The sequence below is a fragment of the Erinaceus europaeus genome, chromosome 7 (assembly GCF_950295315.1).
Source record: "Erinaceus europaeus chromosome 7, mEriEur2.1, whole genome shotgun sequence".
Taxonomy (NCBI): Eukaryota; Metazoa; Chordata; class Mammalia; order Eulipotyphla; family Erinaceidae; genus Erinaceus; species Erinaceus europaeus.
This window is the reverse complement of record NC_080168.1, coordinates 73425633-73444531: the sequence shown is the minus strand read 5'-3', so window position 1 is coordinate 73444531 and position 18899 is coordinate 73425633. Positions and strand designations below refer to the sequence as shown.

Genomic DNA, 18899 nt, shown 5'->3' with positions numbered 1-18899 from the left:
TTAAACACACCCACAATTTCTTTATAAAAATAATTATTTGAGCCCCAAATCAAATTGATGGGACCTACAATCAACAACATTTATATACTTTCCCCATATTTGGGAGCTACTCTCTACCCTGATCCAGGGTAGATCTCTACCTTTTTCAGGGTAGAGCTACTCTCTACCCTGAAAAAGGGCTTTCTAGCCCTTTTTCCAGACATGACATCATCTCCCCAGACAATAACTTAGGGTCCACCTGCATATCAGATGTCAGGCTCAGGCAAAAACTAGTAAAGTCATGAGCCCTTTGGAATATAACTAAAATAGATCTACTAGCTACTTCCCAAAAAAAGACCCCAAATCTTCATCTGCAATATTCCAGCCTTTAGGTTCACGATTAGTCAACAATTTGTATGGCTCTATATGTTAACTCTTTTTTCAGCCACCAGGTTCCAGATGCTAACATGATGCCAACCAGACTTGTCTGGGCAGATGACCCCACCAATGTGTCCTGGAGCCTGCTTCCCCAGATCTCTTCCCCACTAAGGCAAGACAGAGACAGCCTAGGAGTATGGATTGACCTGCCAACACCCATGTTCAGCAGGGAAGCAATTACAGAAGCCAGACCTTCCACCTTCTGCACCCCATAATGACCCTGGGTCCATACTGCCAGAGGGTTAAAGAATAGGAAAGCTATAGGGGGCTGGGCGGTAGCACTGCGGGTTAAGTACATGGCGCGAAGTGAAGTGCAAGGACCGGCGTAAGGATCCCGGTTCAAGCCCCTGGCTCCCCACCTGCAGTGGGTCGCCTCACAAGCGGTGAAGCAGGTCTGCAGGTGTCTCTCTTTATCTCCCCCTCTCTGACTTCTCCTCCCCCCCTTGATCTCTCTTTGTCCTATCCAATAACAGCAACAAAGGCAACAAAAATGAGAAAAAATGGCCTCCAGGAGCAGTGGATTCATAGTGCAGGCATCCAGCCCCAGCAATAACCCTGGAGGCAAAAAAAAAAAAAAAAAAAAGAAAGAATAGGAAAGCTATCAGGGGAGGGGATGGGATATGAAGTTCCAGTGGTGGGAATTGTGTGGACCTGTACCCCTCTTATCCTATGGTCTTGTCAGTGTTTCCATTTTATAAATAAAAATTAAAATAAATAGTTATTTATGTTTTTTTGAGAAGATCTATACTTTCCTATACTCATAGCTATGTTATTCAAGTTAGCCCAAGAATGGAAGCACCCTAATAGCATCAGAATTATTGTCAATTAAAGGACAATTATTGTTCCTATGACAGTCTTTATTAGAATCACTAAACAAGTAAATGTAGTAAAACTCAAGGTTACCTTAGACCACACTAAAATCCTAGGTGTACTTCCTCTCCAAGTTGAGGCCAGACCCCACAAACCTAATATGGGTTTGGCCACAACAAATGACACTAACTGTTTTAACAGGTGGGAGAAAAATCTAAAGTTTCAGATTACTGTGATAAAGTTAGTTGTATTTATATATTTTTCTTCAAGTTTGGGATGACCTACTCTCTGCCCTAATCCAACTTTCTAGTTCTATTCTCAACTCCATTTTCCCAGACAATATTCTTAGTATACCTGTATGTTAGTTACTAAGCTCAAGCAAAAATTTAAAAAGTTATGGGCTCCTAGGAACATACCTAAAAATAGGCTTCCTATCTTCTTTTCACCCTAAGATTCTAAGATCCCTATTCTCAGCTGCTCTATTCCTACTTTTTGGTTCTTGGTTATTAAACATTCTGTCCTATCTTATATCTTAATGTCTTTCAGCCATCAAGTTGCAGATACTACTATGATTCCATCCTGACTTCCCTGAGCAGACGACCTCACCAACATGTCTCAAAGCCTCACCTCTCCAGAGCCCTAACCCATTAGGGAAAGATAGAAATAGGCTTGGAGGTATGGATTGACCTTCCAGTGCCCATGTCCAGCAGAGATGCAATTATAGAAGCCAGAACTCCCACCTTCTGGACCTCAAAAAGAATTTTATTCTCAGAGGGGAGAAAATGGTAGGGGAAGATGACTAGAGGGAGGGCTCAAAGCTTCAATTTCATCAGAACTCAGAGAGAGAGAAGAGGAAAAAAGGAAGGATATTCAGGAGTAACAACAGGTATGGCATGACTTAGAAAGGAAGTGAAAGTAGGGGCAAAGGAAAACTGGACAAAAACAGAAATATAGATAGTTATAGAAATAATAGTCAGTCCGTGTGACCTTGTGAGAATTACTGCAGTTTCAAATAGAGGGAGTGGGGACACAGAACTCTGGTGATGGGAATGTTGTGAAATTACACCTGTTATCTTATAATTTTGTAAATTAATATTAAAGCACTAATAAAAAGAAACAAAAGAAAAATAAATAAAAGGAAGTGGAGGGCAGAAAAGGTCAGAGTGATGCCTTGTGAGAACTCAGTCAGTCTTCATTGGCTGTGAAGGAGTAGAGCAAGAGGAAAGGGAGCTTTGGGAAGCTGTAAAGAGCTAGACTTACATCGTCCTCTTTGGTTCCGCCCCAAAAGTTAGTTCCTCCAGCATAGCTGGGGATGTTCAAGACTGCGATTCCTTGCAAACTCGGGAGAGGAATGTACTGCCCATCACACTGAAAGGGAAAAAGATCAAATTAGATAAAGCATAGCCACCACCTTTAGAAGCACTTGAAGACCATAGACCCAGGCTGGGACAACAAAGTGTTGGTGATGCTTTCTCTCCTGCAATCCATGCCCACACATGCCTTTACCTTGTTTCTTTTCTTTCTTCTCTCTTTTTTTAATGTTTTAAATATTGATTTATTGGATAGAGACAAAGAGAAATCAAGAGGGAATGAGGAGACAGAAAGGGAGAAAGACACTTGCAGCACTGCTTCACCACTTATGAATGTTTCCCCCTGCAGGTGGGAACCAGGGGCTTGAAAAGAGTTGAAGTCCTGTAAACATTTGTTCACATGTGTAACTGCTTCATCAGTTATGTGTTTTTCCAGTTTAAGTGCCAATGTAAGTGAGTAATTAGATGGTTTGGAGTATAAGATATTTTTTATGGCATACATGTTTGAGTGTGTGTATGTGTGTGGGGGTGGTTCTAACTGCTTGAAAAACTCAGCACTGAGTTCCAGAACACCAGTAAAGTATCAGGAACTGTGGAAATTGCTAACTGAGATGGTTACAACCCAGTGTTTACCCTTACAAGCCTGCTTTCAAAAGGATATTGAACATATGTGAAGTGATGACTATAATACTTATGAGAATATTATAAATGACCTGAATAAGACTCTAAAACAACACCACCTAATTTTGAAGCAAAGAAGATGTAGAGCATTTTTTAATTTTTTTCTAGTAGCTTCTGCTATAGTTATTAATGCAATAAATGAGGGGATGGGCAGTGGCACATCCCGAGGAGAGCACATGTTACCATGCACAAGGACCTGGGTTCAAGCCCCTGGTTACCACCTTCAGGGGGGAATCTTTGAGAACAGTAAAGCAGTGCTTCAGGTGTCTCTCTTTTCCTCTCCCTGCCTCCCCCTTCCCTCTCAATTTCTCTCTGTCCTATCAGATAAAATTATTTTAAAACAACTTTTAAAATGTTTGTTTAAAAAATGATTGGCATTTAGTACATAAATGACGTATCTTCAACCTTCAGAACAAATGCGGAGCTGGACCGAAATCTTTTCTCAAGACTGAGAATGTTTTACACTTGCCTTAATTCCCCCAGGCACGTTTTGTACACTATTTTTCTTTTTTTTGAAAACACACTCAAAGGTCCACATTGTATCTCAGCCCTTAGGGTTCCAACTTCTGACATGGTGTTCAATGCCATGTGCTCAATGAATGAGCATTAAATATTCAGTGTGAGAATCAACATTTTTTCTGAACCCAAGAAACTGAACACTTAACTTGGTGTGCTTTTATAAAAATCATTTTTTATTTGAATTGACTGACTAGCTTGGAGAAAACAGAAAAGACACTGCAAATCTGGCAGTATTGTAAAGACAGTTTAGGGCAATCTTTAAAGATTTTACAAATGAATACACGCATTGGAAAGCACACTGTGGAAACAGACAGATGGGTTCAGATGAAGTTCCACACACAGTGCTGAATTCAGCATGTGTACATTCAGCAAAATAGCTAGAGTCAAGTGTTGAATGGTTCATCTCAAAATATTTCACAGGAAAACTTTGAGTAGCACATACTCAAGAAATTAAGGTCACATAACTCAACAGTTTTTCTTATTCTAATCAGGAAAAATTCCAAGTGTGACATTCATTCACAATTTCTATCCACATTTTCACTTGTCACTCACAATGTTGCAAAATGCTATGCAACTGCATTTGCCATCTCGCTTTTTGCCCCTTCCTTTCTCTAGGAAACGTCCAGGATGGGAGGAGAGTGGGCTTGTTTTGAACTCTGTCATTTACTATCTAAAAAACCCTTGGAGCTCTCTGTTTCATTTTGTTCACATATCAAATGGGTTATAGTTCATAGCATGGCACTAGAAAAGCAGAGTAGGAAGTTACAGCAAACTTTTTTCTTCAGTCAATAATCATGAATTACTTTTTTTTTTTTTTTTGGTAAAAATACACACACTAAAGAAAACATAGAATTTGACTCTGGCTCCTCCAGCTATGAACTAATTATTTTGTTTCAAAGATTTTACTTATTCATTTATGAGAAATATAGGAGAGAACCAGACATCACTCTGGTACATGAGCTTCTGGGATTGAACTCAGAACCTTATGATTGAGAGTCCAATACTTTAACCACTGTGCCACCTCTCAGACCACTCAACTATTTATTTACCACCAGGGTTATCTCTGGGGTCTTGGTGCTTACACTCTGACTCTACCACTTCTTCCTGTCCTTCGTTCCTTCCATTCACCCATAATCCCTCCCTTCCTTCCTTGTTTCATCTAGACAGAGACAAATAGGTGGAAAGAGAAGAGAAAGAAAAACCCCTGTATCACTGCTCTGCCACCTGTGAAGCTTCCTCCTTACAAGTGGAGACTAAAGGCTTGAACCTGTGTCCTCATGCATGGTAACATATGTGTTCAACTGGGTACACTATCAACTCAGCTCCCAGTTATCAACATTTTGATCTCAGACAAGTAACTTCACTTCTCTGAACTGAATAATAAAATTGGGGGGGGGCGTTAGTGGCACACCAGTTAAGTGCACATTGTCCTATGCACAAGGACCTGGGTTTGAGGCCTTGCTCCCCACAATGAGGGACACTTCACAAGTGCTAAAGCAGGTCTGTGGGTGTCTTTCTCTCTCCTTCCCTATCTCCACTACCTCCTCAATTTCTCTCTGCCCTGTCAAATAAAACAAACAACAACAAAAAGGAGTAGTGAGTTCGTAGTGCTGGCACTGAGCCCCAGCAATGGCCTTGGTGGCAGTAAAACTAACTAACAAACAAAATAAATAAATAAAATTGCATCACAAAGACTGATAACATAAAGTTCAACAAATAAAGACACTATGTAGAAAGCACTCAGCAAATTCTGGTTATAATACTGAGACTTAAAAAAATAAATTATAGATAATTATTACTAAAGTTAATTAAAGACAAAAATGAGAGTTATGTAATCAGTCAAGTACTTAAAAGTTTTAGAAAGGGCATAAACAGATGGCAGGAATATCTGTCACTAGACTATCAAGATACTTGAAGTAGCATAACAATGTGAATTAGGGGGCCAGGAACTGACAATACATGAGGATCTAGCTGAGCCCCCGAGCCACCATGTGGCGGTACCAGCACAGAGGAAGCTTCACAGGTGCTAGAATGTTGCTGTGGTATCTCTCCATCTCTCCCTTACTCTGCCTTTGTCTCATTAGAAAATAAATCCTGGGGGCCAGGCAGTAGCACAGCAGCAGATTAAGCATACATAGTGCGAAGCTCAAGGACCTACGTGATGATCCCAGCTTAAGCCCCTGGCTCCCCACTTGCAGGAGGTCACTTCCCAAGCGGTAAAGCAGGCCTGCAGGTGTCTATCTTTCCCTCCCCATCTCTATCTCCCCTTCCTCTCTTAATTTCTGTCTATCCTATCCAACAACAATAACAGCAACAACAACAACAATGGAAAAAAGATAGCTTTCCTATAGCAGTGGATTCATAGTGCAGGCACTGAGCCCCAGTGATAATCCTGGAGGCAAAAAAAAAAAATGTTTTTATTATTTTTTTTTGTTTTATGAGACTACAAGTTAATAGGACTGTACATCAACACCATTCCCACCACCAAAGGACTGTATCTTTAAATCTTTATTTAAAAGTTTTCTTTTTTCCTTCACATATCTTAGTACTTAAAGGACTCAAAAGAGTATGCAATAGATATTTTACTAAAAATTAGAGCAACAGGGGGTCGGGTGGTGGCACAGTGGGTTAAGCGCACGTGGCGCAAAGCGCAGGGACAGGCGTAAGGATCCCGGTTCGAGCCCCTGGCTCCCCACCTGCAGGGGAGTCGCTTCACAGGCGGTGAAGCAGGTCTGCAGGTGTCTATCTTTCTCTCCCCCTCTCTCTCTGTCTTCCCCTCCTCTCTCCATTTCTCTCTGTCCTATCCAACAACAAAGCAACGTCAACAATGGCAATAATAACCGCAACAAGGCTGCAACAACTAGGGAAACAAAAAGGGGGAAAAGTGGCCTCCAGGAGCAGTGGATTCATGGTGCAGGCACCGAGCCCAGCAATAACCCTGGAGGAAAAAAAAAAAAAATCAGAGCAACTACCTGGTGTATGTATATGTATATGTATATGTATATGTATATGTATATGTATATGTATATGTATATGTATATGTATATATAATCTCTTAAAAAACCTGAAATTTTCATGTACCACCGATTCTGTCTTAAAAATGTATTCCTGTATTCTCCTCCTTGAGTATTTATCAAATGAATTAGACCAAATCAACTCCACAAATGAAAGAAGTAGATAGAGACAAATTGGAGGAAGGGAGGGAGGGAGATACCACAGCATCAAAGCTTCTTTCAATGTATTGAGAGCTGGACTTAATCTTAAAGGTCACACTATCCAAGTGAGCTATTTCACTGACCCCACATATAAAACTCTTCCTGAGTAAAACAGTCAGAACTGTCATTACTTTAGGATGAGCTTACCTCGAGCTGAACCCTCTGTTCTAAGTTCTTATATGATCTTTGTAACAATTCACGGGTTCCAAGAACTCCATACCACATCAAGTTTTTAGTTCGGCTCCTGAAGAGAGAAGTTGACAGGCCATATCAGCAGTTCTTACTCATTCACATGCACACTCTCTCTTTAATAATATTTTTGTTTAGTTATTATTGGCTAGAGACAGAGAGAAAATGAAAGAGGAGGAGAAGATAGAAAGGGAGAGAGACATAGAGACACCTGCAGCTCTACTTCACAACTTGTGAAGCTTTCCCCCTGTAGAATGAATGAATAGGGACCAGGGGCTTGAACCTCAGTCTTTGCACACTGTAATGTGTGTACTTAATCAGGTGCACCATCTGGCCCCCATTCATTCACTCTTTTAACTTAACTGATAGAGATAGAGAAACAAGATAGAGATAGATAGAGAGAGACAGAGACAGAGAGAAAAAGAGATCACAGTACTGAAGCTTCCTTCAGTGTACTGGAGGCTGGGCTTGAACCTGGGTCACACAGATGACAAAGCAGCATACTACCCAAGTGAGCTATATCGCCGGCTCACTCTTTTCACTCTTCAAAGATAATGCAAGCACAAGAGATCACAACTGAAATGAAAGCAACACTGACTGCATGTACACCACCGCTATTTCCAGAATTACCTGCATTTTTCAGGGTGCTCCTCTCTTTTATTGTTAAATTCTAAGGAAATTTTCGCATCTAAGCCGATCCCAAAGTAATTGTTCATGACACATTTTTCTGAATAACCGTCTCTATGATAGTAATGAAAGAAAAAATTCACAAGTCAATTTCAAGGTAATGATAACAAAGACAACTTATCCATAAAATGGCACTAAAACCATTGTCTGTTCCTGACAGACAAGAATAAAGCTGAGCAGGATTCACGTCCTAGTCACAGGTGAGGTGCGCCACCTCGGGTGTGTGCTTGAGACCTGGGTTCAGGTGACATAACAAGGATGGTGGGCAGTGCAAAGTGGAAACAGTCATGGGGCACCTTGGTTTTATTTATTAGTTATGACTTCTTTCTTTTGAACAGAGACAGAAATTGAAAGGAAAGGGAGAGACAGAAAAGAGAGCAAGTGAGTGAATGAGAGAGACATCTGGTAACACTGTTTCATAGCTCCTGAAGCTTCCTCCCCTGCAGATGGGGACTGGGGGCTTAAGCCTGGGTTCTTGTACACTGGAATATGTGCACTCAACCACAACTCTGACCTCTTTATTATTATTATTATTATTATTTCATTTCATTTTATTCTTTTAACCAGAGCACTGCTCAACTGTGGTTCATGATGATGCTCTCCGGACTGAACTTGGGGTCTTACAGCTTCAGGTATGAAAGTCTTCTGCGGGGAGTCACTTCACAAGCGGTGAAGCAGGTCTGCAGGTGTCTATTTTTCTCTCCCCCTCTGTCTTCGCCTCCTCTCTCCATTTCTCTCTGTCCTATCCAACAACAACAACATCAATAACAACAACAACAATAACTACAAGAATAAAAAAAAGGGCAAACAAAAAAGGAATAATAAATAAATATTTTTTAAAAAGAAACTCTTTTGCAGAATCATTATGCTGTCTTCCCTGCCCTTGCTTTGGTTTTAATTATAAAAAAATCTCAGCCCTATCACTTCACTCCTGTGAGAATGTCACACATCAGAAAAGGTAACAGCAGCAAATGCTGGAGAGGATGTGGGGTCAAAGGAACCCTCCTGCACTGCTGGTGGGAATGTCAATTGGTCCAACCTCTGTGGAGAACAGTCTGGAGAACTCTCAGAAGGCTAGAAATGGACCTACCCTATGACCCTGCAATTCCCCTCCTGGGGATATATCCTAAGGAACCCAACACATCCATCCAAAAAGATCTGTGTACACATATGTTCTTGGCAGCACAATTTGTAATAGCCAAAACCTGGAAGCAACCCAGGTGTCCAACAACAGATGAGTGGCTGACCAAGTTGTGGTATATATACACAATGGAATACTACTCAGCTGTAAAAAATGGTGACTTCACCGTTTTCAGCCGATCTTGGATGGACCTTGAAAAAATCATGTTGAGTGAAATAAGTCAGAAACAGAAGGATGAATATGGGATGATCTCACTCTCAGGCCGAAGTTGAAAAACAAGATTAGAAAAGAAAACACAAGTCGAACCTGAAATGGAATTGGAGTATTACACCAAAGTAAAAGACTCTGGGGTGGGTGGGTGGGTGGGGAGAATACAGGTCCATGAAAAATGATGAATTAAATAGTGGGGGTTTTATTGCTAAATGGAAATCTGGGGAATGTTATGCATGTAAAAAAAAAAAAAAAAAAAGAAGTAGAAACGCAAAGCAGAAATTGACTGAGTTTGGAGTATGGCACCAAAGTAAGAAAGCAGAAGTATACTAGAGTTTGCAGTGAGTACCTCCCTAATACTACCTTTCCACTTTTCCAAGCTTTGGTTCCATGATTGCACAACAATTTGTTTGGCTTTGTATGTTAACTCTCTTTTCAGTCACCAGGTTCCAGGTGTCATCAGGATGCCGGCCAGACTTCCCTGGATTGAAGACACTACCAATGTGTCCTGGAGCTCAGCTTCCCCAGAGACCCATCCTACTAGGGAAAGAGAGAGGCAGACTGGGAGTATGGACCGACCAGTCAACGCCCATGTTCAGCGAGGAAGCAATTACAGAAGCCAGACCTTCTACCTTCTGCATCCCACAATGACCCTGGGTCCATGCTCCCAGAGGGATAGAGAATGGGAAAGCTATCGGGGGAGGGGGTGGGATATGGAGATTGGACGGTGGGAATTGTATGGAGTTGTACCCCTCCTACCCTATGGTTTTGTTAATTAATCCTTTCTTAAATAAAAAATAAAAAAAATAAAAAATAATAAAATATTAAAAAAAAAAAAAGAAAAAAAAAAAATCTCAGCCCTTCTATCTCTTCTAAGTCCCTCACTACACAGACAAGCTGGGGAGAGCCTTGAAGTTAGGTGCCTACACTCTTTGCTTTGATCATTAGAATGTCCACAGCTGGGAGCTGGGCAGTATCACAGCGGGTTAAGCGCACATGGTGCAAAGCTCAAGGACCGGCATAAGGACCCCGGTTCAAGCCCCTAGCTTCCCACCTGCAGGGGGTGGCTTCACAGGCGGTGAAGCAGGTCTGCGGGTGTCTCTCTCCCTCTTTGTCTTCCCCTCCTTTTTTGATTTCTCTCTGTCATAGCCAACAACAGTGACAGCAATAACAACAATAATAATAACAACAACAAGGATAAACAATAAGGGCAACAAGGGAGGGGGAAAAAAAGCCTTCAGGGGCAGTGGATTCATAGTGCAGGCACCAAGCCCCAGCAATAACCCTGGAGACAAAAAAAAAAAAAAAAAAGTCCGGAGCCTGGACGGTGGCACAGTGAATGATATGCTGCATTTGGAAGCTTTTGGTCTTGAGTTCCATTCCTGGCATTCCATGTGCTAGAGTTATCCTTTGGCTCTCTATTTCATGCTCTATGTTGTGTTAATGAGTAAACAATATTTTAAAAGATAAAGAAAATCTCCAGTTTTCCTGCACCTGTGGAAAAGCCAGGTCTAACCTTTTGTGCTAGGTGTTAGAAGGTACATAGAGGTTTAAAACAAGCACCAACCAGGTGTTGACACACCAGGATAAGCACACATAGTATCAAGTGCAAGGACCCGCACAAGGATCCAAGTTTGAGCTCCAGCTCCTGACCTGCAGGGGGACACTTCACAAGTTGTAAAGCAGGCCTGCTGGTGTCCATCTTTCTCTCTCCCTCTCTGTCTCCCTTCTCCTCTCAATTTATCTCTGTCCTATCCAATAAAATGGAAAAAGGCAGAAAAAAAAAGGCCACCTGGAGTGCCAGCAACAAGCCCTAGCTATAATAAGCCTGGGGGCAAAAGAAAAAAAAAGTAATGCAGCAGGTTAAGCACATATGGTGCGAAGCACAAGGACAGGTGTAAGGATCCCGGTTCAAGCCCCCAGCTCCCCACCTGGAGGGGGGGTCACTTCACAGGCAGTGAGGCAGGTCTGCAGGTGTCTCTCTTTCTCTGCCCCTCACTGTTTTCACCTCCTCTTTCAATTTCTCTCTGTCCTATACGGCAACAACAAGGGTAATAAAAATGGGAAAAGTGGCCTCTAGGAGCAGTGGATTCGTAGTGCAGGCACAGAGCCCCAGTGATAACCCAAGAAGCACAAAGAAATAAAAAAGAGACCAGGCAGTGGCACACCTGGTTAAATGCACACATTACAGTGCGTAAGGACCCAGGTTCAAGCCCCTGGCCCCCACCTGTGTGTGAGGGGGGCTTCACAAGTGGTGAAGCAGAGCTACAGGTGACTCTCTCCCACTCTATTTCCCCCTCCCCTCTCAATTTCTCTCTGTCTCTAGTCAATAATAAATATGTATATATATTAAGAAAGAAGTTTAAAACATGGACTATTATTAGAGGCACAGATTACTGAATACAATGAAAGCTAAATAAAATAGGGAAGTGAAAGGAATTACACACTGAAGTGGCAAAAAAAAAAAGATTTTTGGGGGGGGTCATTTCACAAGCAGTGAGACAGGTCTGCAGATCTTCTATCTTTCCCCCTCTGTCTTTCCCTCCTCTCCTCTCTTCTCTCTGCCCTATCCAATTAAAAAAAAAAGGAAAATGGCCTCCAGGAGCAGTGGAAAAAAAGGGGGGCAGTCCTATAAGGTGAAGGGGCCTGTGCTAGAGGGTCACTGGTTTGCAGGTAGTGACTGTGGTAAGGGATGTGTATCAGCAAGAGGCATCAAACTGTACCTGTTTTAAAGCTTACAGCAGAGTAAATCACTATTAGCATAATATAGATATCAAGGTGGGGAAAAAAAGAAGAAAGGTGGTGAAGCTTTAGGAAAGAATTAGTACAGGTCTAAAGGGACCCATCCCTAAATATGCATCCCCAGTGGGGGTAAGGGTGATAGTATAATGGTGGTTCTGCAAAAAAGATTCTCTTTCCAACTATGACACCATCTCCCCAGACAATAACCTGGGCCCACCTGCATATTAGCTGTCAGGCTCAGAAAACAAACTAGTATAGTCATGGGCCCTTTGGAATATACCTAAAATAGACCTACTAGCTTTTTCCAAAACAGAGACCCCCAAATCTTCATCTGCAATATTTTTGCCTTTATGTTCATGATTAGTCAACAATGCTTTGTATCTTAACTCTTTTTCAGCCATCAGGTTCCAGATGATACCATGATGCCAACCGGACTTCCCTGGGCAGATAACCCCACCAATGTGTCCTGGAGCTCCACCTCTCCAGAACCCTGCCCCACTAGGGAAAGAGAGAGACAGGCTGGGAGTATGGATCGACCTGCCAATGCCCATGTTCAGCAGGGAAGCAATTACAAAAGCCAGATCTTCCACCTTCTGCACCCCATAATAACCCTGGGCCCATACTCCCAGAGGGATAAAGAACAGGAAAGCTTTGGTGTATTGCACCAAAGTAAAAGACTCTGGGGTGGGTAGGTAGGGGGGAGAATACAGGTCCAAGAAGGATGACAGAAGACCTAGTGGGGGTTGTATTGTTAATGTGGAAAACTGAGAAATGTTATGCATGTACAAACTATTGTACTTACTGTCGAATGTAAAACATTAATTCCCCAATAAAGAAATTAAAAAAAGAAAAAGAACAGGAAAGCTATCAAGGGATGGAATTGGACATGGAGTTCTGGTGGTGGGAACTGTACCCCTCTTATCCTATAGTCTTGTCAATATTTCCATTTTACAGATAAAAAAATAAAAGATTCTCATGCCTGAGGCTTTGAAGCTCCAGGTTCAATCCCCTGCACTACCATAATAAGCCAAAGCTGAGCAGTGCTCTGGAAATAATAAATAAATAAATAAATAAATAAATAAATAAATAAATACATTCTCACTGGACAGGTAAGAAATCAGGAAAACCACCACATTTCAAATGGGTCAGTGGGCTCAGAATGAGCAACTTTCAAGATTTCTTGATTATCCTTTGTGTATGTGAAACCAGATTTGACTGTGTCCATGTGAAATGTTACTGTTAGTATAAAAACAGAGATAAGGAGAGGTGAAACTAGAGATTTGTCAAGGTACTTTCTTACACGGTGTCGGGATCAGGGTCAATGAAAGGTGTGGCACCGAAAGGATCAATGTTTGCAAGCAGCATTTTGTTGATAATGGAGCTCCCAGCAATGGAGGCAGCGAGTCCTGCTCTTAAACCTGATCAGAAAAGCAAACACACAAAAAATCGCAAGTTAAGAAAGGAGAAACAAAGCCCAACAGAACAAACCAGTCTTTTGTTCCCAGACTTAGTCTCAGACATCTTGCTCTCAAAGCTGCTTCTTCACTGCCTGCTCTTTTCAACTGTCAGAACTCTATGAGGACAGTGCTAAACACAGGGGGGAAATAATGATCTTGGGGGTCGGGCAGTGGGACAGCAATTGAGCACACATGGCACGAAGTGCAGGGACCGCCATAAGGATCCTGGTTCAGGCCCTCAGCTCCCTACCTTTAGGAGGGTAGCTTCACAAGCGGTGTAGCATGTCTGCAGGTGTTTATCTTTCTCTCCCTCTCTCTGTTTTCCCCTCCTCCCTCAATTTCTCTCTGTCTTATCCAACAACAACAGCCATAACAACAACAGTAACAATAATAATAGTGACAATGGACAACAAGGGCAACAGAGGGGGAAAGGTAGTGCAGGCACTGAGCCCCAGCAATAACCCTGGAAGCCAAAAAAAAAAAAAATAGCATCTATGTGTCATAAACACTGAAGCTGGTAAGGTAGCAACTAGCTCCTCTCTGACAGATTCTCACTTCCCAGTTCAGTAATGTAAAGATTCCATAACTTGCAGGAAGTTCTCCATTTTAGTCAGGTCATCTTAGCTGTTGATATGCAGGTTTCTTTCTTTCTTTCTTTCTTTCTTTCTTTTTTTTTTTTTTTTTGCAATGTTCTGCTAACAATCTGTTCTATCTCCCATTTCATTTCTGACTTCAACAATTTCATTTTTTCTCATTCCTTGGTCAATCTAGCTAAAAGTCTTCCCATTCTAATTAAAAAAAATTTTTTTTGTGTGTCCATTTTGTTTAACTGTTCACAGAACCAGCATTAGTTTCATTGATTTCTTGTACTGTTTTATAGTCTCCACTTAATTTACTGACACTCTGATCTTTTATTATATCCTTCTTATTGCTTATTTTGTGTTTTCTTTCCCAGTTTATAAAGATGGGCAATTCAGTTTTTGACACATTCATTCATTTAACTATAATCATTCATAGTTTTTATTTTCATCCTTAGCACTGCTGTAGCCTTATCTTAGATAGAGCCTGAAAGAATCCTGTTAAGAGAGATAAGCCAAAATGAGAAGGACGAACATAGGATTATCTCACAGGCAAAATTTAAGAAATAAGGACAGACAGATTTTCAAGCCTACAGTCCCCACCAGCAGGGGGAAGTTTCATGAGCAATGAAACTACAGATGTCTACAGATGTCTCTCTCATCCTTTCTCTCTACATACCCATCTCTCTCAATTTCTTCTTCCCTATCAAATAAGAAGAGAAAAGAAACAAGGACAGAAAGGGAAAACACAAGTTAAACTTGGACTGATCCCTGCCTCCCCAGAGCCCTGCCCCACTAGGGAAAAAGAGAGACAAGCTGGGAGTATGGACTAGCTGCCAATGCCCATGTTCAACAGGGAAGCAATTACAGAAGCCAGACCTTCCAGCTTCTCTACCCCATAATGATCTTGGGTCCATACTTCCAGAGGGATAAACAATAGGAAAGCTTTCAGGGGTGCTGGTGATGGGAATTATATGGAACTGTACCCCTCTTATCCTATGGTCTTGTCTATATCATGTATATATATATATGATATAGCTAAGTAATGCTCTTCACTCACTCACTCACTCAATTTCTGAAAGTCAGATGTGAAGCTATAATGTTCAGAATACCTTTACTTCTTAGTTGGTGATGGAAATTTAGCTATCTAGCTACTTTATCTCCAATTTCCTTACTCTGTGCATTGTGTAATAATATTAACAATGATAATAAATAGTAAGAATAATGGTATATTTAACTGGATTGTTACATCAAGTTAACACAAGGAAAGTATATAGAGCATAATAAATACTCAATAATTTTTTTAAAGAAGTGCTCACAGGTGATACTTAGATATTTAAGTCCCCCATTCTGGATTATGGCTGATGAAAGTTCCAGGAACATTTTCCTACAGGAACATTTATTTTTAGGACTTTACTTTATTTTATTGCCACCAGGATCATTACTGGGGCTTTGTGACTACACAACAAACCAATGTTCCCAGCAGTCATTCTTTTGTTTTCTTTCTTCCTATCCACCTTCCTTCCCCCTGCCCCACCTCTCTCTTTTTATTCGATATGGCAGAGAGAAATTGTGAGGGGAGGGGGAGACAGAGAGGGAGAAAGACAGACACCTGTAGCACTGCTTCACAGCTCGTAAAGCTTTTCCCCTGCAGGTGGGAAGTGAATGGGGGCTGGAATCTGGGTTCTTGTGCATGGTAAAGTGTGCACTTGACCTGGCGTCCCAGAGCTGGGCCCTAGGAGCACTTTTCTGAGTGTACAGACATGCACAGTCAGTACACAGAATGATGCAACTGGTCTTTTGTTTCCAACCAGAAATGATGTTATTTCCCCATCCCAATAAAATAAAGAATATGGAATGTCTCCCCCACGGCCCCTTAAAGATGAATCATGGTGCTGGCCTGGCCCAGAGATCAGAGGTGTATCTTACCACAAGGGTACACTCTCCAATTTTTCTTCTTTTTTCTATTCTTGCCTTCAGGGTTAGCTGAAGGTGCTGGTACTGGTAGGGCTTGGTGCTGGTACTACAAATCCACTATTCCAGCAACTATTTTTTCCTTTCTAATATTTTATTTTATAGGATAGAGACAAATTGAGAGCAGAGAAGGAAATAGGGAAAGAGAAAATTAGATACCTGGAGACCTGCTTCACCACTCATAAAGTGCCCCTTTTCCCACTCCTCCTCCCCACAAATGGGGAGCAGGAGCTTGAGCCTCCAATTTCTTTCCAATGCTGCTTTTAAATAAAACCATGCAGGGGCCTTCTGGTGGTACACTTGGTTAAGTAAACACGTTACAGTGCTCAAGGACCTGAGTTCAAGCCAGTTCCCACCTGTAGGGGGTAAGCTTCACAGCAGTGAAGGTGTCCTTCTTTCTCCCTCTGTTTGCCCTTTCCCTCTCAATACAAAATAAACACCTTAAAATATAAATAAAAGAATAATATGCTATTGGATAAACACACACACACACACACACGCACGCACGCACGCACGCACGCATGCACGGAAAGCTTGCAAATGCCCTCTGACTCTGGTCTGTCCTACCTGGGCAGATGATGCGGGTGTTAAGCACGGGAAGGTTCTCTTTTGCCATCACTGGCCCAGGGCCTGGGTCAGGTTGTGGACGGCCAGCTCGGCCATCTGGAGACCGAGGTGCAGTCTTAACTGTTGACAAAAGTTCAGATTTGAAAGAGGTAATGATAAAGCTAAGAAACATGTCAGTCCCTATACATTCAGGATGTAAAATGTGAGGCGTGTTTAAATTAACCAGTAGAACTGGATATGTTATTTTGATTTTAACTCTTCTGTTCCCATCTCCTTTTCTTTGCCTCCAGGTTTATTTCTGGGGCCTGCGAACCCACTGCTCCTGGAGGCTATTTTTTTCCCATTTGTTGCCCTTGTTGTTTATTGTTGTTGTAGTTATTATTATTGTCATTGTTATTGGATAGGACAGAGAGAAATCAAGAGAGATGGGGAAGACAGAGATGGGGAGACAATGACAGACACCTGCAGACCCACTTCATCATTGATGAAGCGACCCCCAGCAGGTGGGGAGCCAGGGGCTCAAACCCGTATCCTTACACCAGTCCTTGCGCTTTGCGCCATTGCGCTTAACCCCCTGCACTACCTCCCTACCCCAGCATGTCCTTTTCATTTTTCCCCTGTTTCTTGGAGGGAGGGGATTCTGCCACAGGCACGCTCCTTAATCTCTCATCTTAAATAGAGACCAGTAGAAAATAGATGTCTGTTACAATGAAATGACATAAATGACCTTTGAATGTGACTGACCTGTATTTTAGAATTAGCAGAAATTCTAGGGTTGACAAAACAGGTCACCTGGATAGTGCATTTGTCTTGCCATGCATGCCACCCAGGCTCAAGCCCACCCCCTACAGCACCGACTGGAGGAAGTTTCGGTACTATACCTCTCTGTCTCTTTCGTTCTGTGTCTTTACCTCTCTTTCTATTTGAAAAAGTCAGCCCAGAGGAGGGAGGCCTGGGTAATGGTAAAAAAAAAAAAAAAAAAAACTGAAGATTTTTTAAAATGAGAAATGTATTATACATATATAATATGTGCCACCAATGTAATTCTTTCAACATAACTGTTGAGTGAATTTTCACATTTAATTAACATTATTACTACAGCTGGTATATAAAACATTTACTTCCTTCAGATAGAGACCGAAAGGCAGAAAGACACAGAGAGTGAAAGAGATGGTAACAGAAGTTTTCTTCAATATGGTGGGGACTGGGCGTTAACATGGGTTATTAACATGCCAGAGCACACTATCCAAGTGAGCTATTTTGCCAGCCCAATGTTTTCTTTTGTAAGTGGAAAAAATAATAGTATTTGTTCAAATGAAAACATTCTTTTCTTGTACTTCTCCTTTGTTGAAAGCAATGATTGCCTCCCCAAAATAAATCTATTAACATACTCATAAAAACTCAACACACTGGGTCCAGTGAAATAGCTCACTTGGATAGTGTGCTGTTGTGCCATGTGCACAACTCAGGTTCTAGCCTAGTTCCTACTTCATTGAAGAAAGCTTGCTGCTGCTGCTGCTGCTGCTGCGTGTGTATGTGTGCGTGTGCACGTGTGTGTCTCTATCTAAAAAAAAGTTTAAGGGGGTCAATGACGCATCTGGTTGAGCGCACACGTTACCACGCACAAGGAACCAGGTTCCAGCCCCCACTCCCTACCTGCAGGGGGAACCTTCACAAATGGTGAAAGAGACTTGCAGGTGTCTCTCTGTCTCCCTATCTCCCCTATCCTCCTCAACCTCTCTCTGTCCTATCAAAAAAAAAAACAGAAGAGGCCTTCTGGAGGCAGGGCTACATAGTAGCAGCAGCTGCATTTCTCTCCTCTTCTCTCCATGTTCAACCAGGAATATCAAAGATCACCTGAGTCTGCAACAAGACAAACATGTGGTTCATGGACAGAGAGGAGCCTAAGGACAGATTCCTGGGACTAAAGTCCATATCTATTCCTGAACAGCCGGTAACAGTCCAGCAGTTTACCAGTTGAGGAGCCACCTCCAGTCTGTTTTTCAGCAGTCTGTAAAAGACTGCTGAAGGGAGGAGAGGATTCCCCTAAGGCTCACCAAATGCAACTGTAAGTCTCCATTGCTACTTCCCCTCGGAGGCTGGAGCAGCAGTGGGGAGGCCTTGTACTGACATCTGGGGCAGAGAACTGACCAGGAAACTCAAGAGAAGATCTACCATCTCTGGTGGTCTAGAGGTGGGGCTGTATAAGTGGGAGCCTTTCCACATTATTCTCCTCATGAGTACACAGTGAATAATTGCCTCAGAACCCACAGACTATAAATGGGAATTGTTTAGAAACTGACAGGGCCAAACAGTGCTGCCCAGCTTGGTTCTGGTTGTTGGCAGAGCAGCTGAATTGAGCCTGGGGCTTTGGATACTTGAGGTGTGGGGTCTCTTTGCAA

At 42.0% G+C, this 18899-nt stretch overlaps 1 protein-coding gene across 5 annotated transcripts in view; it reads right to left on the bottom strand.

The window, feature by feature from the left end:
- DGKH (diacylglycerol kinase eta) overlaps positions 1 to 18899 on the bottom strand; it is a 203201-nt gene that overhangs the window by 34927 nt on the left and 149375 nt on the right. For all 5 annotated transcript variants that reach the window (XM_007528944.3, XM_060194758.1, XM_060194761.1 and 2 more), the window contains 5 exons: positions 16498 to 16617; positions 13222 to 13339; positions 7772 to 7882; positions 7100 to 7196; positions 2488 to 2595 (listed from right to left, as the gene is read on the bottom strand). In XM_007528944.3, the coding sequence (XP_007529006.2) occupies positions 2488 to 2595; positions 7100 to 7196; positions 7772 to 7882; positions 13222 to 13339; positions 16498 to 16617 (554 nt within the window). The remainder of the gene's footprint in view (positions 1 to 2487; positions 2596 to 7099; positions 7197 to 7771; positions 7883 to 13221; positions 13340 to 16497; positions 16618 to 18899) is intronic.